The sequence below is a fragment of the Jaculus jaculus genome, chromosome 18 (genome assembly GCF_020740685.1).
Source record: "Jaculus jaculus isolate mJacJac1 chromosome 18, mJacJac1.mat.Y.cur, whole genome shotgun sequence".
Taxonomy (NCBI): domain Eukaryota; kingdom Metazoa; phylum Chordata; class Mammalia; order Rodentia; family Dipodidae; genus Jaculus; species Jaculus jaculus.
In genome coordinates, this window is record NC_059119.1 from 60087584 (window position 1) to 60112182 (window position 24599).

The 24599-nt window shown below is 46.7% G+C and overlaps 1 protein-coding gene across 1 annotated transcript in view; it reads right to left on the reverse strand.

Moving 5' to 3' along the window:
* Spred2 (sprouty related EVH1 domain containing 2) overlaps positions 1-24599 on the reverse strand; it is a 90704-nt gene that overhangs the window by 21432 nt on the left and 44673 nt on the right. The window contains exon 2 of the mRNA XM_045137522.1: positions 3751-3928. Coding sequence (XP_044993457.1) covers positions 3751-3928 — 178 coding nt within the window. The remainder of the gene's footprint in view (positions 1-3750; positions 3929-24599) is intronic.

Genomic DNA, 24599 nt, shown 5'->3' on the forward strand with positions numbered 1-24599 from the left:
TGCCTGAAACAAGCAAAAAATTCTGCCTATGGAAAATGCAGGCCTGGAGAGGTGGTGTAGCCCTTCAGGTGCCTGCCTGAGAAGCCTGAGGACCCAGATCGCACGCAAGCCAGATGTGCAAGATGACGCAAGCGCACAAGGTCACACACGTGCACAAGGGGGCGCTCACACCTGGAGTTCAATGGCAGTGGCTGCAGGCCTTGGTGTACCATCTCTCTCTCTCTCACAAAGGTGTGTGCCACCACGCCAACCCCCACACCCCCGACAAGAAGAAAGAAAAGTGAATGCATGTGTGTTTATAGTACTGTGGTGGGGGAGGGCAAAGAATTTTAACACTTAACATTAAGATGGCCAAATAAACAATGGAACATCACACTGGTAATGAATAACATGGAAACATTCTTAGAGAACGTTGTAGAAAAAGTGAGATACAGGGCTGGGGAGATGGCTTAGCAGTTAAAGCGCTCGCCTGGGATGCCAAAGGATCCAGATTCGATTCCCCAGGACCCATGTAAACCAGATACACAAGGTGGCGCATGTGTCTGGAATTCATTAGTTCATTTACAAAGGCTTGAGGCCTTGGCACATCCATCCTCTCTCTCTCTCTCTCTCACATAAATAAATAAAAGTAACAGTAAATTTGGGCTGGAAAGATGGCTTAGTAGTTAAGCGCTTGCCTGTGAAGCCTAAGGACCCCATTTCGAGGCTCGATTCCCCAGGACCCACGTTAGCCAGATGCACAAGGGGGCGCACGCGTCTGGAGTTCGTTTGCAGTGGCTGGAAGCCCTGGAGCGCCCATTCTTTCTCTCTTTCTCTCTGCCTCTTTCTCTCTCTGTCACTCTCAAATAAATAAATAAATAAACTTAAAAAATAAAGTAAAAGTAAATTTTTAAAAGTCAGACACAAAGCTGCTTATGGGCTAAAAAGCACGTGAAAACAGAACTATACACAGTGGGAAAAACCACATGCAAGAGCTAAAGGAGGCTGTGCACGTGTAAATCGGGTTTGGTTTGGGATCAGTGAACAAGTGGACCAAGTACTGATTCCACACTCCAGGAACGGTTACTAAGAACACGAAATGCTGCGGTAAGCATCACTTAAAGGCTAATGCTGTGCTTCGTGGTGTGTAAACGCCAGGTGGATGGCAGTGTGGTCATACTTCCTGCATGGCAAAGAATTTTCTGGTGAGATACTTCTTTTTTCTTTCTTTTTTCAAGGTAGGGTTTCACTCTAGCCCAGGCTGACCTGGAATTCACTATGTATTCTCAAGGTGGCCTTGAACTTATGGCGACCCTCCTACCTCTGCCTCCCGAGTGCTGGGATTAAAGGCGTGCACCACCATGTCTGGCATCTGGTGAGATACTTGAAATTAGCTGTATTCTCCCTTTGAATAAAGTGTAAAAATAGCATCTCTGTTAATCCATGAGGTACTTATGAATTACACTGTCAACTTCTAAAACCCATTAACAAGTGGTTGCAAAAGATCAAATTAGGGGGTGGCGAGATGGCTCAGCAATTAAGGTACTTGCCTGCAAAGGTTCAGTTCCCCAGTGCCCATGTAAAGCCAGATGCACAATGCAGCGTGGGCATCTGGAGTTTGTTTACAGAAGCTAGAGGTCCTGGCACGCCCATACTCTATCATGCGCATGCACGCGTGCACACACACACACACACACACACACACACACACACACACTCTCTCTCTCTCTCTCTCTGCTTGGAAATATTTTCAAAAGACATAAAATTACACATGTAATGATAAAACTCAACAAATGCTGCTATAAAAGGGCTTCAAATGTAATACCGACACATTTTGGGGCTGTCTTAATTTTCTCTGGGAGATCCCATACAATCCTGAACGTTTTCAGTCTACAAGGGGTCTGACTATTAGCCATAGCCAAATAGAGCGGAAAGTAAACTTCCAGGTTTCGGGCCATTAAGTACTATTTTCTGGTGTTTTCAAGGTAGGATCTCACTCAGGCCCAGGAACTCACTCTGTAGATCCAAGCTAGCCTCCAACGCCCATGATCCTCTTACTTCATTCAGCCTCCCACATGCTCGGGGTAGAGGCCATCAACTAAATGAGGCTTAAGCAGGGATACCCAGAATGTACGAGATCCTGGATTTGGTCCCGGGTGAGAGGGGAAGAGAGGGAGAAGGAGGGAGAAAGACAAAGGGGGGAGGGGGAGGGGACAGGCAGACAGAGACTTGCCTGGGCTGGGACGTAGATTGCACGCTCAGTGTACATGAGCTCTTGGTTCCGAGCTCCAGCGGCACAAAAATAAAACCAATTTTACTTTTATTTTATTTACTTTATTTAACAAATCTGACCTGGACAGTCCATTTTCCTTTCTATCACAAATTCTGTTATAGCATACAGAGGGGACCCCCAAGTTCTGTCAGGTGACTTTGTGTTATAAATTCTCAACATCCCCACTCTTATGAGGTAATGATTAATTTTCCCAAGTACTTATAAACATGCATATGCTTTGTTGTTCTTTTGCTTTTTTGAGGCAGGATCTGACTGCAGCCCTGGGCTGGCCTGGAACGCACTCTGCCATCCAGACAGTCCTTCCACCTCAGCCTCCTCCAATGCTGGGATTGAGAGACGTGAGCCGCCACCCCCAGCAAGCGTACGTCATGATTAATAAAGGTGCGACCCCACTAGTTTTTACGCTCTGTTTTCAGACGCGGTTTACATTATTTATGAAGTAAATGTTCCTGCATCTCCTAGACATCTACTTAGAAGGAATCATACATTAGGTGACACGCTGCCTTTGCACTTGACCTCCCTTGCCGTTCAAACCTCAATGGCAAGGCCCAGGCATAAAGCGCAAGACTTTAGGTAAAATAAACACTGCCTTCCTTAAAAACGAATGAGTGGGGCTGGTGAGATGGCTTGCTGCTGGCTTGGGTTCAACTCCCTGGTACCCATGTAAAGCCAGATGCAAAAGTGGCACACACCTCTGGGATTCGTTTGCAGCAGCTGAAGGTCCTGGCATCCCTATTCTTTCCCTCCATTCCTCTCCCCCACTCTCTTTCCTTAAAAATAAATAAATAAAAATATTTTTAAAAGCAGGAGGGCTGGAGGGATGGCTTAGCAGTTAAGGTGTTTGCCTGAAAAGCCAAAGGACCCAAGTACGATTCCCCAAGACCCCCGTTAGCCAGGTGCACAAGGGGGCGCACACATCTGGAGTTCGTTTGCAGTGGCTGGAGGCCCTGGCATGCACATTCATTCTCTCTCTCTCTCCCTCTTTCTCTGTCAAATAAATAAATAAAAAATAAACTATTTTTAAAAATAAGTGGCCAGGTGCGGTGGTGCATGCCTTTAATCCTAACACTTGGGAGGCAGAGGTAGGAGGATCACGGTGAATTTGAGGCTAACCTAAGACTACAGAGTGACTTCCAGGTCAGTGTAGGCTAGAGTGAGACCCTTCCTTGAAAAAACAAAAAACAGGGCCAAGCGTGGTGTCGCAGGCCTTTAATCCCAGCACTCGGGAAGCAGAGGTGGGAGGATCGCTGTGAGTTCGAGGCCACCCTGAGACTACATAGTGAATCCCAGGTCAGCCTGGGCTAGAGTGAGACCCTACCTCGGAAAATAAATAAATAAATAAATAAATAAATAAGTAGAAACAAAACAAAACAAACAAACAAAAACCTAAGGGAAGAGGGTTATAATTTATGCACAGAAATCAGCGACTGCTCTTCCGACCTCTTTTAATGCTATTTCCACGTGTGTCTGTCATTTACCAGTTTGTCTTTCTGTCGTTCACCATGGATGAGAAAGCCGCTGCGTCCATTGCCTTCGGGGTGCATGACCTTACACACCCCCACGCGACTGATCCCGCCTCCTTCCTGTGGGAACCATCCCCCGCTGGAGTCATCTCTGGTCATAACCACAGCCTTGACACGCACAATATAGCTGTCACTAAAACGACAACAAGAAGGGGACGTGACAATGGTTTGGCAGCCGCGCGCCTCGCCAGGCACGACGCTCGCTCACCCGCCGGCGCTGCTCCGCGCTGTCCGCAGAGACGCCCTCCGCGCCTGGTGCTAACCCTGAATGGCACCGTGCCTCCGCTCGCAGGGAGAAAACCATAGAAGACCCTCCTATTTGTTATTTATTTATGAGAGGGAGAGAGAACTGGCACTCACAGGCTGGCCTCAAACTCACAGGGATCCTTCCTACCTCTGCCCACCACTGCTTCTGCGTTTTTGAAGATGTATAGAGACCTGATGCTCTCCAGTTTCTGGGTGGAAACTATTAATAATAAAAACAAGCTCATCTTTGGAATTTGATACCTATGAATTGGAAAGTCAAACCTATTTAGGTTAAGAGGCTGTTTAGGGCTGGGAAGATGACCCAACAGTAAGCTGAGGTCACTGTGCAGCAAGTATGAGGGCCCCATAGGGAGCTGCCAGCATCCACGCAAGCATCTGGGAAAGGCCCTGCACACCTACGACCCCAGAGACCGGAGAATCGCTGTGGCTATAGACTCCATCTCAAGAAGCTACCCCTGGGGCATGGGGAAGCGGCTTAGCGGTTAAGGATCCCGGTTTGACACCCCCAGGACCCACGTAAGCCAGATGCACAAAGGGGCACATAGTGTCTGGAGTTCGTGTGCAGTGGCTAGAGGCCCTGGCGTGCCCATTCTCTCTATCTGCCTCTCTCAAATAAATACAATACAATAAAATAAAATATAAAAAAAGAGAAGAAACTATAGAGGAATGGTACCTGATGGCCTCCTCTAGCCTCCACTCAATCCCACGTGCATGTGAGTGTGCACACACACACCACCCACCTCCCTTTCTCCCTCCCTCTCTCTCTCTATATATATATATAGGGTGTATGTGTGTGTTTATATATGCAAAAATGGTGTTTAAATTTAGTTTATAATCAATTATCAAGTCATAGCACTTGATGAAACTAAGAACCGTATTTTGCAAAAAATAGGAATAATCTACTGCTAACTCTCAAACTCCCCATGGCGTCATTTATATAAGTGAGAAAAATACTTCAACTTGTGGCCTTCTGTTTATAATTTTATTTTTTCCCCATCTAAATGTTTGATTTCACAGTGAGTTCTTTGGTAACTTTGCTAAGAATTTGTTTTCCTTCGAAAAGCAACTCTAGCTTTGGAGTTTCAACAAGGCCTCTTACTCGTCCTCTAAAATAATAATTTCAATTTTAATTATTTATTATTTTATTAATTGAGAGAGAGGAAAAAAGCAGATAGACAGAGAATGGGTGTGACAGACCTTCAGCTGCTGCACATGAACTCCAGATGGATGGGCCTCCTTGTGCATCTGGCGATCCACCTACCTCTGCCTCCCAAATGCCGGGATTAAAGGCGTGTGCCACCGCACCGGGCTTTAAAAAAATATTTATTTGTGAAGGGAAAGATAAAGAAAAAGAGAAGGGGGACATGTGGGCCCCAGGACCTCCTGCTAGTGCAAATGAACTCCAGATGCATGCGCCATTTTATGCATCTGGCTTTATGTGGGTCCTGGAGAGTTGAAACCGGGTCAGCAGGCTTTACAAACAAGCGCCTTCAACTGCTAGGCCATCTCTCCAGCCTATCATCTATTTCTTTGATTCTTGCCACGATTGTGAGTCCATTCTCCACTCTCCTGAGCATCCTTTCAACACCTCAGCATCTTGGTTTCAGGACTCTTCTGCCCAGGGCCTCTGTCTCTGCTCCCAACCACAGCTATCCATGCCCAGGACAACCAGGTCAAAATCCTTGACTGTGTACCAATAGGACGGCATCTCCATAACCCAATTTATTTATTTGTTATATGTTATCCTTTCCCCTTCCTTCCTCCCTCCCCACCTCTTCTTCCTTCCTTCCTTCCTTCTTTCTTTTTCACCTTTATTTTTACTTATTTATTTGAGAGCGAGAGAAAGAGGCAGAGAGAAGCAGAGAGAGAATGGGTGCGCCAGGGCCTCCAGCCACTGCAAACGAACTCCAGGCGCATGTGCTCCCTTGTGCACCTGGCTTATGTAGGTCCTGAGGAATCGAACCTGGGTCCTTTGGTTTTGCAGGCAAGTGCCTTACCCGCTAAGCCATCCCTCCAGGCCCCTCTCTTTCTCTCTGACAGGCTGGCCTCCACTTCCACGTGCAGGGATCACAGGCACACACGCTACCACACTTAGCCATGCCTCAAATTGAAACATCCCAGTCTGCGACCATCGCCTGCTGTCTTTGCCCTCCCTTGGCCACCATGCCTGGGGCCAGTCCTCTTAAGCCGTGCTCTGAATGAAAGAAGTGAGAATTTAGCCCCAGGAAGGAAGGGAGGAAGAGTCAGCAGCTATAGGCAGGCTTCGCAGGGGACTCACTGCTTATATTTTTCTGACAGAACATGGGTTCCTTTCAGGAGGAGTTCTTTTTTAATACTGTCACTTCCTTTATTAGAGATGGAAAGCTAGGACTGGAGAGATGGCTTAGTGGTTAAGTGCTTGCCTGTGAAGCATAAGGACCCCAGTTCGAGGCTCGGTTCCCCAGGTCCCACGTTAGCCAGATGCACAAGGGGGCGCACGCGTCTGGAGTTCGTTTGCAGTGGCTGGAGGCCCTGGCGCGCCCATTCTCTCTCTCTCCCTCTATCTGTCTTTCTCTCTGTGTCTGTCGCTCTCAAATAAATAAATAAATAATAGAAAGCTAAGTACACAAAACAAACAGAGCTGGAGAGATGGCATAGAAGTTAAGGCACTCGCCTGCAAAGCCTAATGATCCAGGTTTGATTACCTAGTACCCATGTAAAGCTGGATGCACAGAGTGGCTCATGCACTGGAGTTCACTTGCGGTGGCTTAAAGGCCCTGGCGTGCCCATCCTCTCTCTGTGCTTATCTCTCTTCTCTCTACTTCTCTCTGCTTGCAAATAAATAAATTTAATAAAATAAGCAAGGAAGCAAAGCCTGTTCAAGGTAATGTTCCTGACCAATGAGGAATGCTGTCTCTAATTCCCAAGTGGACCCTAGAGAAGAGGTGGTCTGGGGCTGGAGAGATGGCTTCGTGGTCAAGGTGCTTGCCTGCAAAGCCTAAGGACCCATGTTCAACTCTCCAGATCCTACATAAGCCAGATGCACAAAGGTGAGGCAGGCACAAGGTGACACACGCCCACTAGGTGGCGCAAGCGTCTGGGGTTCGACTGCAGTGGCTGAGGCCCTGGCACGCCAATTCTCTATCTCTCCTCTAAAAAATTATCTATCTCTATCTAAAAAATTAAAAGTTAACAACAACAACAACAAAAAGAGGAGGTCTGAAGTTAGCTTATGTCTTCAATAAGGGACACGAGCAAGCAGATGAGAGCAGCAGCCGTCACGCTTCCTTGTTCAGATGAGATACTGCCTCCGAAACCACCTTGCCCCGCCCGCACTTTCCATCAAACAAAGGCTCCGTGTTGTGGGAAAGGTCCCCGTGTGGGTGTGACGTGTGCTGGAGAACCTCAGAGAAGTGGTATTTACTGGCTGGGCAGCAATTCTGAAGAGGTTGGCACAGCTACAAGGAATAAAAGCAGAACAGGGCAGTTGGGGGGGGGTGTATGGTGGAAGGCACACCTGTCTTGGAGATTTCTCATCAACAGAGGTCATTCATGGGCTGGAGAGAAGGCTTAGTGGTTAAGGCGTTTGCCTGCAAAGCCTAAGGACCCAGGTTCGATTCCCCAGGACCCACGTTAGCCAGATGCACAAGGGGGTGCATGTGTCTAGAGTTCGTTTGTAGTGGCTGGAGACCCTGGCGCATCCAACTCTCTCTCTCTTGCAAAAAGAAAGAAAGAAAAAAAAAAACGAGAAAAAAAAAGCCAGTCATGGTGGCGCACGCCTTTAATCCCAGCACTCAGGAAGCAGAGGTAGGAGGATTGCTGTCAGTGTGAGGCCAGCCTGGGATGACATAGTGAATTTCAGGTCAGCCTGGGCTAGAGGGAGATCCTACCTCCAAAACCCAAAACCAAAAGCAAACAAACAAACAACAACAACAACGAAAACCAGAGGTCACCCATTTTGGTAAGCGTCAGTGTAATAACTACACGTGGCCTTCTCACAGCTGGATGTGACGGCCCAACGCTACCACGAGCCACTGCCTCTGTCTGTAAGATAAGGCTTTTGAGGTCTCTTTCAACTTCTGTACTGAAAAAAAAAAAAAAAATTGGCTTCACAATCCTTTAACTGTGCCAGAGGACCGTTAGCAAACATGCTACTAAAATATCCTACAAAAGCAGACTAGGAAGCTCTAGAGCAAAATGCAATTAAACATCTTTTGACTAGACAAAGACTTGGGACCACCAAGACGTGTGACTGTGACAGATGAGCAAATTCTCTCTCACACTGAGAGGCATTACGTAATCATAAAGGTCCCAGGAGCGGGACTACCTTACCCACAGTCTTTTGAAAAAGGAAGAAAATGGGGTTGGGGCCGGGTTTGTAGCTGAGTGGTGGAGTGTTTGCCTAACATGTATAAAGGCTCCGAGTTGAATTCCCAGCAGCATCTTTTCCCACTTCCGCCACACCACATCACAGCGCGCACACACATACACCACACCACACACACAGAGACAGGAAAATGATGGACTTCTTTTTTCAAATTTTTATAAACAACTTCCATGATTATAAAAAATATCCCATGGTAATACCCTCCCTCCCCCACTTTCCCCTTTGAAACTCCATTCTCCATCATATCCCCTCCGTGGGAGGGAATGCATCCCTGATATTGAAAACTTAAAACAGGAGTAGTCGTGAGCCCTAGGGGTGTAACGTCTGCTGCTGTCTGGCTAAATGTATATACTTTGCTCACCAACCTGCCCAGTAAGCACTTCTCTTAATGTTCACACCCTTATATTAATGCTACTCTCACTTTGAGTAGAGAATCTTCTCTTTTTAGATGGCAGTGACCTTGGGATGACTCAGAAGGCATCATGGTGCTGGGAAGAAGTGTCAGGAGTGTTCAGCACTGCAATATTTCTATCCACCTTCCAAGGCTCAGGGTCTATTGCAGAAGAGGTGGCGGAAAGAATGTAAGAGCCAAAGAAAGGGCAGGACTCCTTACAACGAGTTCCCCCCAGACACAAAATGGCCTGGATCTCCATGACCTCGCAGAGCCCAAAGCTACCTACACAAGACCATCATAATAGGAGGAAAAGATCATGACATCAAAATAAAAGAGAGACTGGTTGGGAAGGGGAGGGGACATGAACTTTTTTTTTTAAATGATAAGTCCCTTTGTTAATTACTTCTTGCTGCAACCAAATACCTGACAAGCAGCTTAAGGAAGGAAGGAAGGGTTGATTGGGCTCACGTACTCTGTCCGATCACAGCAGGGAAGATGTGGCGCAAGAGCTGGCGTAGCTGGTCACATTCAGCCCACAGCAACAAGCTGGATGCCGCTGCTCAGCCAGCTCCCCTCTCTTGTTCAGCGTGGACCCCAGCCCATGGAATGGTGCCACCCAGTCAGCGTGGGTCCCCCACCTCAATTAACATAACCTAGAAAATCCCTCACTGACATTCCCAGAGATTGATTTCGTAGTGATCCTAAATACTATCTAGTTGACAACCAGGCTTCAACCATCACGGTCCCTTTTATTTCTTCTATCTGAACCTCAATTTTACAGACTATTAAACACATGCAAACAATTAAAAGGATTTCCGTATATCCCTTTCTTATATATTGGGGGGTCTGTCACGCTTTCTGATATTACTCAAAGTAGGGGGAAAAAATGGGGCGGGGGCTGTTTTCTCGGTCTTTGGAACAGGCTCCTGCCAGACTGCGCACTGCAGCTCTTTGGCAGGGGTGAGAACACACGCCCACCCACAGGCGCTCATTCTGCTCGGCACCCTCCCCAGGCAGGCCCGGAGACACATGCTGCCCGCACTCCACCGAGCGGGATTCAGAGGCCCAGGCAAGCAGGGGCCAGGCAACCAGCTGGTCTGCTGATGGCATCAAGGAATGTGTTTTGAGGGAGAGAAAGGTGGAAGAGAAAGAGAGGAGAGAGAGAGATTGGACATCTCCACTCTAAAAACTCTTTATAATCACACGAGTTAACACTGAAAAGAATGGTCTTTTGGGCTGAAATCGGAACAGAAAACATCGTACTGTGGTTCCTTGCACAGTAACCTCTGAGAAGGACACGGCTGACCCTGAGCCGCTCTCAGAAGGAAGAACTGAGGTACCAAAGGGATCTCTAGCCAAAATCTCTCTCTCTCTCTCTTTTTAAAATTTATTTATTTGAGACACAGAGAGAGAATGGGCACATGAGGGCCCCCAGCCACTGCAAACGAACTCCAGACGCATGTGCCACCTTGTGTAGTTGGCTAACGTGGGTCCTGGGGAATCGAACCTGAGTCCTTTGGCTTTGTTTTTGTTTTTCAAGGTAGGGTCTCAATCTAGCTCAGGCTGACCTGGAATTCACTATGTACTCTCAGGCTAAGCCAGCTCTCCAACTGCCAAAATCTCTTCACAGGCTGGAGAGATGGCTTAATGGTTAAGGCACTTGCTTGCGAAGCCTAAGGACCTAGGTTCAATTCCCCAGTACCCACATAAGCCAGATGCACAAGGGGGCATATGTATCTGGAGTTCATTTGCAGTGGCTGGAAGCCCTAGTGTGCCCAATCTCTTTTCTGCAGTCCCCAGTCTCTCTTTCTATATGCCTCCCTCTCTCTGCCTCAGAGAAATAAATAAAAATATTTGTAAAAAACCAACAAAAAGCTCTTCAGAACAAGGCCAGAGTGCCAGGTGGGACCTGGACTATCTGCTTTCGCCATGGTGAAGCTTCAGTCATGAGAAGCCGGTGAAGAAGAGTCTAAGCAGGGTGTTGAGGACCCCACATGCCCGGGGGGCAAGGTCACCGTGAAATCAAACTGGGGCTGAGCTGAAAATCTTTTCCCTGCAGACCAGCTGGCAAAAAAGAAAGCTGGAAAAACCCACAGCCCTATGGGAGACAGAAGCCATCAGTGGTGAAAACAGTGGACACTGCAAGCCTCAATTTTAGCCAGCCACGCGAAATGAACCAATGGGTGCAACCGTGGCGTGTCTGTTATGGGGGAAACCAGCCGCTCTCTAGTTGGACTGGAGGCCCGCTCTATGGGAGGGAACACGTGTCTATTACTGCAAACCTAATCAAAAGCCTATGGTGGGGGAGGTCATGAGCGTTAGGAGTGTAATGCCTGCTCTGGTCTGGCTAAATGCATATAATTACGCTCACCAAACTGCCCTGTAAGCACTTTACTTAACGTTCATACGCATATGTTAATGCTACTCTCACTTTTTAAATTTATCTTTATTTATTTTTGGTTTTCTGAGGTAGGGTCTCACTCTAGCCCAGGCTGACCTGGAATTCACTATGTAGTCTCAGGGTGGCTTTGAACTCCTGGCAATCCTCCTACCTCTGCCTCCCGAGTGCCAGGATTGAAAGTATGCGCCACCATGCCCGGCTGTTACTCTTCACTTTCGGTTACAGAAGCTTCTCTTTTCAGATGGCAATGACCTTGGGATGACTCAGGAGGTACCATGGTGCTGAGAAGTGACAGAGGAGTGATCAGCACTGCAGTATCTCTATCACACCTTCCAAGGTTCAGGGTCCATTGTGGAAGAGGTGGCGGAAAGAATGTAAGAGCCAAAGGAAGGGTAGGACTCCTTACAACGTGCTCCTCCAGATACAAAATGGCCTGGATATCCATGACCTCACAGTGCCTGACACTACCTACACAAGACCATCAATAATAGGAGGAAAAGATCATGATATCAAAATAAAAGAGAGACTGATTGAGAGGGGGAGGGGATATGATGGAGAGTGGATTTGTCACGGGGAAAGTTGGGGAGGGAATTAAAATGGTTTATTGTCTATAAGTATGGAAGCTGTCAAAAAAAAAAGAGTCTAAGGCAGGAGTGCACGTGGTTTTCCTACCTGTCCCACACTCACCCCCAGGCAAGCGGCCACAAGGGCAACAGTCTGTAAGCAAACTTATGCCTGAAAGAATGTTCCAGACTAAGAAAAGTCCATGTACTTTGATAAGATGGTCATGTACCCCATTTATGTTTTTATTAAGAATAAAGTCTCATGTTTTAAGAAACCTGGGCTAGGCTGGGTGTGCTAACACACACCTGTAAGCCCAGCAGGATCGCTGTGAGTTCGAGGCTAGCCTGAGGCTACACAGTGAATTCTGGACTAGAGCGGAAGCCTATCTCGAAAAACCCTAAAAGAAACCTGGGCCATACTCGCCTCCAGCATTTTTTGAGTTGCACAAAGAAGCTCGCTATTTCCAGATAACATCATAAGGTTTACCTAGTAAAAGTGTGTGGGCAGAGTGACCATAAACTCGAGATGTAGGAGGACAAATATACAAGCGAAATGTTGGCAACGGGCAGGCCAAGCCTCCTGTGGGAGGGATCATGCTCACACCTCCACAAACCACACATCTGCACCCGAGGCGCAGACTGAAGTACCCAGAAGCAGGTCTCTCTAAAAGGCAAGTATTTTAAAATACATTTTATTCCTTTATTTACTTGAGAAAGAGAGAGGAAGAGGCAGAGAGAAAGAGAGAATGGGCACTCCAGGACCTCCAGCCACTCAAATGAACTCCAGATGCATGCATCCCCTTGTGCATCTGGATTATTGGGTCCTGGGGAATCGAACCTGGGTCCTTAGGCTTCAAAGGCAAACGCCTTAACTGCTAAGCCATTTCCCCAAGCCCTAAAAGGCAAGTATTTTTAAACACTAGCAGCAGGTCTATAGTGATTTTAAAATAAACTCGTTTTTATGAAACGGTTACTGGACTCAACATAGCTTTGAGTTGTAATAGATCCTTGTCTGCTACTGAAATCCCTTGGACGCAATCCTCTTTCCTTCGTCCATGGTTCTCTTACTCTACTTGGCTCAGAAACACGTCCACCAAAATCATGGAGCAGATTTTGCAGCAGGGCATTGCTTTCTTGGTTTCCATCCAAGCAGCATGAAGTTCTGGAGAAGCAGGGGGAGTGGCTCGAAGCTAGGTGCACGCACGACAATTAGCTGCCCCTGGTTGCAACACGTTCCACTGAATGTATGAACACAAGAAAATCCCAGGACGCACCTACTGCTAAGAAATATTAACCCCCTCAGGAGTAGGAATTCAAGAGAGGTCTATATGGCAAGCACAGTTCATTTATTTAAAAATTTTTTTTGTTTTGTTTTATTTTGTTTGAGAGTGACAGACACAGAGAGAAAGACAGATAGAGGGAGAGAGAATGGGCGTGCCAGGGCTTCCATCCTCTGCAAACGAACTCCAGACGCGTGCGCCCCCTTGTGCATCTGGCTAACGTGGGACCTGGGGAACCGAGCCTCGAACCGGGTTCCTTAGGCTTCACAGGCAAGCGCTTAACCGCTACGCCATCTCTCCAGCCCCATTTATTTTTATTAGTTATGTATACAGTGTGTCCACAGCCAGAATGGTACCGCTGCTAGCCTTCTCCCTGTCGTCCCCCCATAAGGATTGTCGGTGGTGCGTTGTGGGGGCGGCCATCAGTTATGGGGGAGAGGCAGTGTGTCTTTCCATAGTGACCCAATTTATGGCTCTAACAATCTCTCTGCCCTGAGCCACGTTGGGTTCATTTTAGGTCTATTTCAGTACCAACTCAAGCACATTTTAATCTAACACTGCCCAGCACACGGTCACGGGCGGGAAGGGGTCACTCACTGTCCACTGACTTCTTCCAAGTCGAAGGACATGAGCTTGCTGGCTGTGTCTTCTTCTCTCAGAAGGAGAAGGACCAGAAAGCACACGGTCACCTTGAACTGCGGGGTCACAGCACTTGACAGCAAAGGGGTTTCCGAAGTGGAGACCCCGGCCACCCCTCTGTGATCCCCCAGCCCCACGGGGAGAACTTCAAGAAGTCTAGTCCTGAAGGAACTGGACCGGCCCAGACCTGAGCTAGTCTCAATGGGACAAAACACAGGAAAACACCAACCAGCCAGAGCTCTAACAGAGGGCTTATAGTCACTGATTCTATAGGCCTCGAGGGTGTGGGAAGCCGATGTACTTAACCTAATGTTTTGGTGAGGTCAAAAAAAAAAAAAAAAAAAAAAAAAACCAGAAAAAAAAAGAAAGAAAAAAGCAGGGCGTGGTGGCACACACCTTTAATCCCAGCACTCGGGAGGCAGAGGTAGGAGGATCACTGTGAGTTTGAGGCCATCCTGAGACTACAGAGTGAATTCCAGGTCAGCCTGGACTACAGTGAGACCCTACCTCGAAAACAAAACAAAACAAAAACAAAAACAAAAATCAAGTTGTTCCCTCTTCAACTTAAAACAAAATTAGGGTTGGAGAGATGGCTTAGCAGTCAAAGTGCTTGCCTGCGAAGCCTAAGGACCCAGGTTCGATTCTCCAGAACCCATATAAGCCAGATGCACATGGTGACACATGTGTCTGGAGTTCTTTTGCAGTGGCGAGAGGCCCTGGTGCACACATTTTCTCTCCCTCTCAAATAAATAGATATATTTTAAGAATAAAATATTTAGAAAAATCAGGGCTGGAGAGATGGCCTAACAGTCCAAGTGTTTGCCTGCAAAGTCAAAGGACCCTGGTTTCATTCCCCAGAACCCACATAAGCCAGATGCACATGGTATAGCATGTGTCTGGAGTTCATCTGCAGTAGCCAAAGGCCCTGGCATGCCCATTCTCTCCCTCTCTCTCATAAATAAATAAAAATAAAATATTTTTAAAAATAAAAATCAAGTCACATTCTTTCCCGCCCTCCCTCTTCATTCCTAGACAGGGTCTCATACTAGCTCAGGCTGGCCTAAAATTTGCAGCAATCCTTCTGCCTCAGCTTCCTGAATGCTGGGGTCCTATGTGTGTGCCAATGTGTCTGGATCCTTTATAACTTCTGACAAAACAAACCTCGGGTCTATTTTACTTTTATTTGACAAAGAAAGAGGAGGAGAGAGTGAGACACAGAGAGAGAATGGGTGTGCCAGGGCCTCCAGCCACTGCAAATGAACTCCAGATGCATGTGCCCCCTTGTGCACCTGGCTAATGTGGGTCCAGGGAAATTGAGCCTTGAACTGGGGTCCTTAGGCTTCACAAGCAAGCGCTTAACCACTATGCCATCTCTTCAGCCCTCAACTTAACGTAGCTTCCCTGCACACCAGGGCCTCTAGCCACTGCAAACACACTCCAGACACATGTGCCACTTTGTGCATCCAGCTTTATGTGAATGCTGAAGAATCATACCTGAGTCATTTGGCTTTGCCAGCAAGCACCTTAACCACTGAGCCATCTCTCCAGCCCCTTAGAAAAGAATCTTAATGAGAAGGAACGAGAGGCCCTTACTTTGCATTTGAAGTATTTCTTAATATCACCAAATGTTATTAAATATGTGCTATATATACATACTCACAAATGCATATAAAAATAAACACTCACAGATGTGGGCAGGAAAATTCTTAGCAAAACCCATACATACTTCAAATACTAATCTTCCTCCTTATTGTCCTTGGCCACAATTAGCAAGTTCCAGCGTAGCAGGTGGCTTTCATTTATAGAATGAAAAATTCATGAGGTTTGGAGGTAGTCCTGTCTCCAAAAGCAAGTTGGCCATTCTTCAAAAAAAAAAAAAATAAAGTATACCCTTGAATCTACAAAAACAAACAGAAATACACCAAAGTCCCAGGCTACGTGAATTTCTGAATGAGTTGAAACCAGTAAATAGAATGTATTTAAAACTATTCAAAATTCATACAACTCAAGGAAAACAGACATTATTGTGGGCTTTACACAGAATGAGAGCAGGAAAAAGGGCTGGTGCTTATTTTTGCAGCCTGGTAGCCTCAGACATGCTTCATGCTCTCCAAGCAATGGCCAGAGCCACCTCCAGCAGATGGGACTGCTCCAGCCATGCTAGACCTTGGGAAAATCTGTGGGCCTTTTAGACAGACAAACCAAAAAAACCCAAAAATAGTACTGCTATAAACTAACTATAGCATCTGTCCCTAATAAGGCGGACTTAAGAAGTGTCTCTTAAAAATATAAGGAGACAGTGAAATAGTCTGTCAACACACATAGGAATGTTTAATGCACTCAAATAAACAAGATCTGTGTCTTAACTAGCCAGGCATTGTTTAAATTTAGTGAGTGAAGAAAGAGAAGGTCAGTCAGGCAGACACAGCCTCCCAGTTCTGCGGAATGAGCCCTCCGATCATGTGAAAGCTGTAATTAAAGGTTGCCACCACATATATCCCCATTACCCTCTCTCCCTCCTTGGAAAAGTTCATGCACAAATTCACTCTGAGCAAGTTGTGATATGCGAAAGAATTCAGCATATTAACGGAGAAGGGGACTAAAGCTTACAGAAGCCATGCATCTTGGGGGCGGGGGTGTTACGGAAAAAAAGAACAATGCCAACAGCCAACGTAACACAACAGTTAATGTCAGACACCCTCCTTCACTTGGATTCCTGCTTCTTCATTTTTGTTTTCTTAAAGCTCACAGCTACCTACCTAGAGGGTGTCTCCCCCTCGCAAGCTGTTTCCTAGGCAGCATCTTTCAGACTTATTAATATAAAAGGGAAGAGTCAAAGCCATTTTGCTTTGAATCTCTAAGATTTTAGACGGGAGGGAAAAGTGAGTGCCACATGTGCCCTAACAGATCAGTGGTTACCTATCCTTGTACGTGGGTGTGCGCCCACACGTGCGTGTGTACACACACCCACACACACATACACTCTTATGTGGTTCCTTATAATTAGAATTATTTTTTTCTTCTTCCTTAGGAACATGTTTAAGCAAACACTGGAAAGGTTAAACACGAGAGGAACCAGGAGAAATTAAAGTTCATGTGAACGGCTCATACCTGCCGGGCGATGCCATTTCCTCTACATGGTGGGTCCCGAATCATTGCTACTACTCCGCTGCCGAGAAAAATGGATCATTTCTGGCTGACCCGAGAATCAGCTGGCTGCTCACGAAGTAGTTTCCCCCATGTATGATTCAGTCTCCTTGACAAATACACCGCACTGTACCGGATGAGTCACCGGCGGGTGAGAGTCCGCATTTTACAGGCCTGTTGTGTCAGTGCTCATATTCAGCATATCCTGCTTCTCAAAAGTGGAAACTGGAAGCCTGGCCGCTGACAGATGCTTTTGCCAATTAAAATACTGTTTGGTTGGTTGGTTTTTAATTTTTTTATTCGAGAGCGACAGACACAGAGAGAAAGACAGATAGAGGGTGAGAGAGAGAATGGGTGCGCCAGGGCTTCCAGCCTCTGCAATCGAACTCCAGACGCGTGCGCCCCCTTGTGCATCTGGCTAATGTTGGACCTGGGGAACCGAGCCTCGAACCGGGGTCCTTAGGCTTCACAGGCAAGCGCTTAACCGCTAAGCCATCTCTCCAGCCCATGGTTGGTTTTTTAAATCCCACCCCCCCTGCAAAAAAAAAAAAAATCCCTGTAAATTACGATTATCAATCATCGACCAAAGTCCAAAATGCCCACCGAACTCAGCTCTGTAGAGCCTCAGTGTGAGCTGATCAGACCCTCCCAAGCCACATTAACTTTGCTCCGACTTGAGAACAAGAATCCTTCTCTCTCAAGTTCTCAGTTAGATCAGGTAAAGTAGGGGAGTTTGCTGATTCTGGTATTGTTTTAAAATTAATTAATTAATTTATTTAAGAGCGACAGAGAGAGAGATAGAGAATGGGCGCGCCAGGGCCTCCAGCCACTGTAAATGAACTCCAGATGTGTGCGCCCCCTTGTGCATCTGGCTAATGTGGGTCCTGGGGAATCAAACCTTGAACCAGGGTCTTTAACTAGCTTCACAGGCAAGCGCGTAACCGCTAAGTCATCTCTCCAGCCCTACTGTTTGCTTTTGAGATGGGTTCTTGCTGTATAGTCCAGGCTGGCTTTGAATTCGTGATCCTTCTGCCTCACCCGGCTCAGTGCTGGAATTAGAGGCATGGGCCACCATCCCCAGCTTGCTTCTTGTGTTGTAAGTTTATCGTGAAAAAAACCTTCATGCCAAGATAAATTTGGAGCTGGGCATAGTGGTATGTCTGTGATCTTAGGTCTCAGGAAGTTGAGGCAGGAGGAGGACCATGAACGTAGCCCTGGGATGTACAATTATGCTCTCTCTCAGATGAATTAATTGAAAAATAATTTGGGGGCTGGAGAGATGGTTTAGTAGTTAAGGCACTTGCCTGTAAAGACAAAGGACCCAGGTTCAATTCCCCAGGACCCACATAAGCCAGAGGCACAAGGTGGCACATTCGTTTGCAGTGGCTGGAAGCCCTGGTGCGCCCATTCTCTCTCTCTCTCTCTCTTTCAAATAAATTAATAAATAAAAATAAAATATTTAAAAAACAAAAAGGAGAATCAGAGTCAGGCGTGGTGGCACATGCCTTTAATCCCAGCACTCGGGAGGCAGAGGTAGGAGGATCGTATGAGTTTGAGGCCACCCTGAGACTACAGAGTGAAATCCAGGTCAGCCTGAGCTAGGGTGAGACCCTACCTAGAAAAACAAAAACAAAAAAAGTTCACACAGAGAGAGAGAGAGAGTGTTTTTCTTTCTCCGGTCCCAATGATCTGACTTGCACTGGAAACGGCGTGGAGGAGAGGGGCAGGAGACGGGGCCAGCACCACCCCAGCGGGACACGCTGACCGGGGGTGGCTGAACTTGAGCGGGAAGGCGTGAGCCATGGGTCCATGGTCACTGCAACGGCTGCCCCTTGAATCAATGCCTGGTCACCCTTCTCTCCGAGACTGGCCGGTGTTTCCTTATGCTTAAACACACAAGCCTTGCTCAAGAGCTCAATGTAAACACTATGGAAGAGAGGTGACCCTTCCCAGCTTCCTTTTATGGCTTTGGAAATGCTCCAGGAGAGGTTACATAAGTCATGTCCATAGTCCCTTACACCGACAAAAGCCTCTGTAAGGTGGCAGTGTTTGTTTGGCTCACTTCATGCTCAAAAAGGGTTACTTAATAAAATCAACTGGAGAAGGAAAAGGTCTGGTTTCATAGTTGAAAAAGAAAATCCATCTCTGAGTTCCAGGTCACCGAGACTACATAGTGAATTCCAGTTCAGCCTGTGTCGGACAGCGAGACCTTACCTCGGGGGGCGGGGGAGGAGGGAACAAAAAAAAATCCATATATGGGATATATGGGAGGTCCAATGTGTGATTTTCTTTTGACTAAAGCTTAATAAAGCAACATTTTTTTTTTTTTTTTTTTTTTTGGTTTTTCGAGGTAGGGTCTCACTCTGGCTCAGGCTGACCTGGAATTCACTATGTAGTCTCAGGGTGGCCTCGAACTCACGGCGATCCTCCTACCTCTGCCTCCCGAGTGCCGGGATTAAAGGCGTGAGCCACCATGCCCGGCTCTAAAGCAACATTTTTAAAGTGAAAATTAGAAATACAGTGAGTTTTATTTTTTAAAAGTCACATATGAATAAATTGCCCCACCCCACTGTATTGGTCCAAAAGAACTAAATTAGGGCTTTTGTGCTTTACCAAAATGGTAATAACAGACAGCAATAGAAATCCTGACTGAAGAAAGAGATGCCATCTGTCACACGAATACAAGGGTCAGCCCGGATGTCACGAGTAGCTGTGGGTTAACAGAGAGATTGCTCAGACACTTGTCATTAACGGGGTAGGCACTCCAAGTGGCTCCCTTCTTAAGTGGCCAAGTTGAGTAATTTCCTCTGAGTATAATGGTCACAGACATTTCTTAGTTCTTTTTTTTTTTTGTTTTGTTTTTTGTTTTTTATTTTTTGTTTTTCGAGGTAGGTTCTCACTCTAGCCCAGGCTGACCTGGAATTCACTATGGAGTCTCAGGGTGGCCTCGAATTTATGGCGATCCTCCTACCTCTGCCTCCCGAGTGCTGGGATTAAAGGCGTGTGCCACCACGCCCGGCTATTTCTTAGTTCTTTTTTTTTTTTTTTAATTTTTTTAAACTTTATTTATTTGAGAGCAACAGACACAGAGAGACAGAGGGAGAGAGAGAGAATGGGCGCGCCAGGGCTTCCAGCCTCTGCAAACGAACTCCAGACGCGTGCGCCCCCTTGTGCATCTGGCTAATGTGGGACCTGGGGAACCGAGCCTCGAACCGGGGTCCTTAGGCTTCACAGGCAAGTGCTTAACTGCTAAACCACCTCTCCAGCCCTATTTCTTAGTTCTTAATGTTGAAGTCATAGCGCTGCGTTTCACGGTGATAGTGTGGGCTGGCGGAGCACACCCAGAAGAGGGGAAGAGACCGGTTTGGGTATCTTCACTCAGTTTTGCAAAGTTTGGGTGCAGTTGTAATTTCAGCGATGTGTTGGGTTCAAACTGACAAAATGCTGTCCATGCTTTTGTAATTTGGGCTGGTGCCGGGTCCCAGGACATGCATGGCAGAAGTTCAAGGGCAGAAACGGCAGCTGGACAAGTGCTTGGGTAGGAAACTGGCAGTGAACAGGTGACTCGAACGTGTGATATGAGAGATATCAAGGTGAACGGGCCTGAGCGTGAGACGCTCCAGGGAGACAAGCCAGAGGGGCTCCACGCTAAGACTCACTTCGTTTTCTCTCCGGGCAGTCTGTGGGGCCTTATACCAGAAGAGAACCCCTTAGCTTCCAGCAGTAGGGGGCAAGCGGCCAGGTTTAAACAAAAACTAACAACAGCAGAGGCAGGAGGAACAGCGAGAGTTCGAGGCCACCCTGAGACTACACAGTGAATTCCAGGTCAGCCTGGGCCAGAGTGAGAGCCTACCTCGAAAAAGAAGAAAAAAACAAAAACTAAACACCCTGCTGCTGAGGTCTGCTCCGTGGGAGGGAATTCATGCCGGGTACTGAGAAACCCAGTCACAAGCAGAGGAGACCATAAGCCCTAAGTGGGAAACTGCCACCACTGTCTGGCTAAGTGGACATGTTAGCCCATCAAACTGCCCTCTCAACACTTGTGTTTATCCCCATATAGTAACATTACTCTCGCTTTTGGTTAGAGAAGCTTCTCTTCAGATGGTGTTGACCACTGGGCTGACTCAAAAATGGTCAAGGTGCTGAGAAGTGATGGAGGAGTGTTTAGTACTGAGACGTCACTATCACACCCTCCAAGGCTCAGGTACCATTGTGGAAGAGGTGGTGGAAAGAATGTAAGAGCCCCATGGGCTAGACACATGGCTCAGAGGTTAAAGGCACTTGCATATATAAAGCCTGAAGGCCTGGGTTCAATTCCCCAATACCCAGGTAAAGCCAGATGCACAAAGTGGCAAATGCATTGGGAGTTTGTTTGGAGTGCAGGAGGCCCTGTCATAAGCATTCTCTCTCTCTCTCTCTCTCTCTCTCTCTCTCTCTCTCTCTCTCTCAAATAATAAATATTCTTTTATAAAATGATCCAGAAGCCAGGTGTGGTAGTGCACACCTTTCATCCCAGCACATGGGAGGCAGAGGTAGGAGGATCACCATGAGTTTGAGGCCATCCTGAAACTACATAGTGAATTTTAGCCTGGACTGGAATGAAACTCTACCTCAAAAAAAAAAAAAAAAAAAAAAAAAAAAAACCCACAAAGAAAGAAAGAAAAGAAAAGAGAAGAGCCAGGGCTGGAAAGATAGCTCAGCAGTTAAGTCACTTGCCTGCCAAGCCTAATGAGTTCAATTCCCCAGTACCCACGTGAGCCAGATGGTCAGAGCAGCGCATGCATACTTATTCTCTCTTTCTGTTTCACTCTGCTTGCAAATAAATAAATTAAATATATATATTTTTTTTAAAAAAAAAAAGAACTTAAAAGAAGGGCCAAGAGAAGGGGAGGACTGCATATAATACTGTACTCCAGACACAAAGTATCCTTGATAGTCATGACCTCACAGTGGCTGATGCTACCTACACAAGACCTGCTTAATAGAAGGGCAAAAAATGATGACATCAAAGTAGAGACTAGCGCTGGAGAGATGGCTTAGTGGCTAAGTGCTTGCCTCTGAAGCCTAAGGACCCTGGTTCGAGGCTCGATTCTCCAGGACCTGCGTCAACCAGATGCACAAGGGGGCGCACGCGTCTGGAGTTCGTTTGCAGTGGCTGGAGGTCCTGGTGCACCCATTCTCTCTCTCTCTCTTTCTCTCTCTGTCTGTTGCACTCAAATAAATAAATAATATAAACAAAAAATTTAAAAAAATGATGACATCAAAATACAGACTATGGCTAGAGAGATGCCTTAACGGTTAAGGCACTGTTGCCTGCGAAACCTAAGGACCAAGGTTCAATTCCCACGTAAGCCAGATGTATAAGGTAGCACATGTGTCTGGAGTTTGTTTGGAGTGGCTAGAGACCCCGGCATGCCCATTCTCTCTCTTGCTATCATGGAGCGTTCCCCCAGAGTCTGTAAGGCAAAATAAACCCTTTTTTTCCTCACAAGCTGCTCTTAGTTGAGTGACTTCTGCCAGCAATGCGAACCTGACTGCAACAGTAATGTTGGTACCAGAGGAGTGGGGTTGCTGCTACACACCTGACTGTGTGTCTTTGGCCTTTGGAGCTGATTTTCAAGAGGAATGTGGAAGGATTTGAAACCTTGGCCTAAGAGATGCCTTGCAGTGCTGTAAGTACAGCCTGATGGAATATTCTGGTCAGAGTTGAAAGACCTGAATGCAGTAAGAACTATGGACTGTGAGGTTTGGCTTGTGAGGGTGAAAAAGAGCTTTGCCTGGACTGGGCTAGAAGCAGTTTGTGTGAGAGGCTTGCTGTTATGCCCATGTCCTGAAAACTTGTGCAGGGTTGCATTGCATAGAAATGGACAGGTGTGAGCAGAGGGATATGGCACATAAAAAATGAAATCTTTGGGCCTAAACTGCTGCCCATTCACCTGCAATTGTTTGAGAGATTACAACCTTTGAGATTGGTCCAGCTGACCTGCACTGGGGCAACAGGAAGAATGGGTTATTGTCTATAATTACAGAAGTTATTAATAAAAAAATTTAAAAATATATAGTTATTTAGTTAGTTGCAAGAAGAGTGAATGAATGAATGTAGGTGTGCCAAAGACTCTAGCTGTTGCAAATGACCTCTAGATGCATACACCACTTTGTGCATCTGGCTTTATGTGGGCACTGGGGAATCAAACCCAGGTCATCAGACTCTGCAGGCAAGTGCCGTAACTGCTGAGCCATCTCTTCAGCCCAAACATATATATTCATTTAGGAAGAAACTCTGTAGAAAAACTACCTTTGGGAGCCAGGCATGGAGACATAAACCTTTAATTTCAGCTCTGATGCTGAGGTAAGAGGATCACCATGCATTTAAGGACAGCCTGGGCTGAGTGAGTTCCAGGTCGGCCTTGGCTAGAATGTGACCCTGCCTTGAAAATCCCAAAATAAATAAATAAGATACATTTGGCAGGGCTGGGAAATGACTCCCTGGATACAGTACTGTTATATAGGCATGAGGGCCTGAATCCAGAGCCCCAGTACTCACATGAAGAAGAAGGAGGAGGAGGAGGAGGAGGAGGAGGAGGAGGAGGAGGAGAAGGAGAAGGTGACAAAAAGGTTTGCTTTGCTTAAAGTGTAGCTGGGATTAAACCATTGTTCACCTTATTACAATCTGAGATCACAGTTCATAACAGACTATCTGCATAAAAATGTTAAAGACATAAGCCAGGCATGTTACCTGACTTAGGGGATAAATGCAGATCTGAAGACAAAAATGAACTTTCCTTGTCAACACACAAAATAGTTTACTATTTGTTTATTTTTAGAGAGAGCATGGGCATGCCAGGGCCTCCAGCCACTGCAAACGAACCCAGACACATGTGCCATCATGAGCATCTGGCTTATGAGGGAGCTGGAGAATCAAACCTGGGTCCTTGGGCTTCACAGGCAAGTGCCTTAACCACTAATCCATCTCTCCAGCCCCACAAAATGGTTTTAAATGATAAAAATGCAGCCACTTCCATCAAGTACTTGGCCCCGGCTAGCCATAGCAAACTCTTCAGTCTCCACAAGCAACGAGGAAGGTGTTTGTAGACTTCATGAATCTGCACTCTCGGGTGGGAAAGCTGTGGCCGTCACACTCATCTGTTCACACTGTCTGCAGTAGCTACAAGGGAAGAGCTGAGCAGGTGTGACCGAAGCCATATGGTCCCAAAAGCTGAGATTCAAGTTTCACGCCCTTTGGTCACAACCTTTGAGAGAAGTAGAGATAAGAACTTCTCTACGCCTTTACAAAAATTCTGATCCCTTACTCTGCTAACCATCCCAATTGGAATCAATTATGTATTATTTGTGATGATTTGAACCTCATGAGTTTTCAGTTTTCTTTTTATTTTATTTATTTGACAGAGAAAGAGGGAGGGAGAGAGAGAGAGGGAGAATGGGTGTACCAGGGCCTCCACCCATTGCAAAAGAACTCCAGATGCGTGCGCCCCCTTGTGCATCTGGCTAATGTGGGTCCTGGGGAATCTAACCTGGGCCCTTTGGCTTGGCAGGCAAGCGCCTTAATAGCTAAGCATCGTTCCAGCCCAGGACTCCAGTTTTCCTACAGTGCCAAACACAGCCAGCTCAAGACAGAGTGGGGAGCGGAGGATGGGAGCCTAAGGTCCCTTGCTTTTTGTTATTTTTCTGCCTCCTCCTTGTCTGGACCTGTCTGCTCAGACAGAGCCCCCTCCCCACCCGGGAGTGC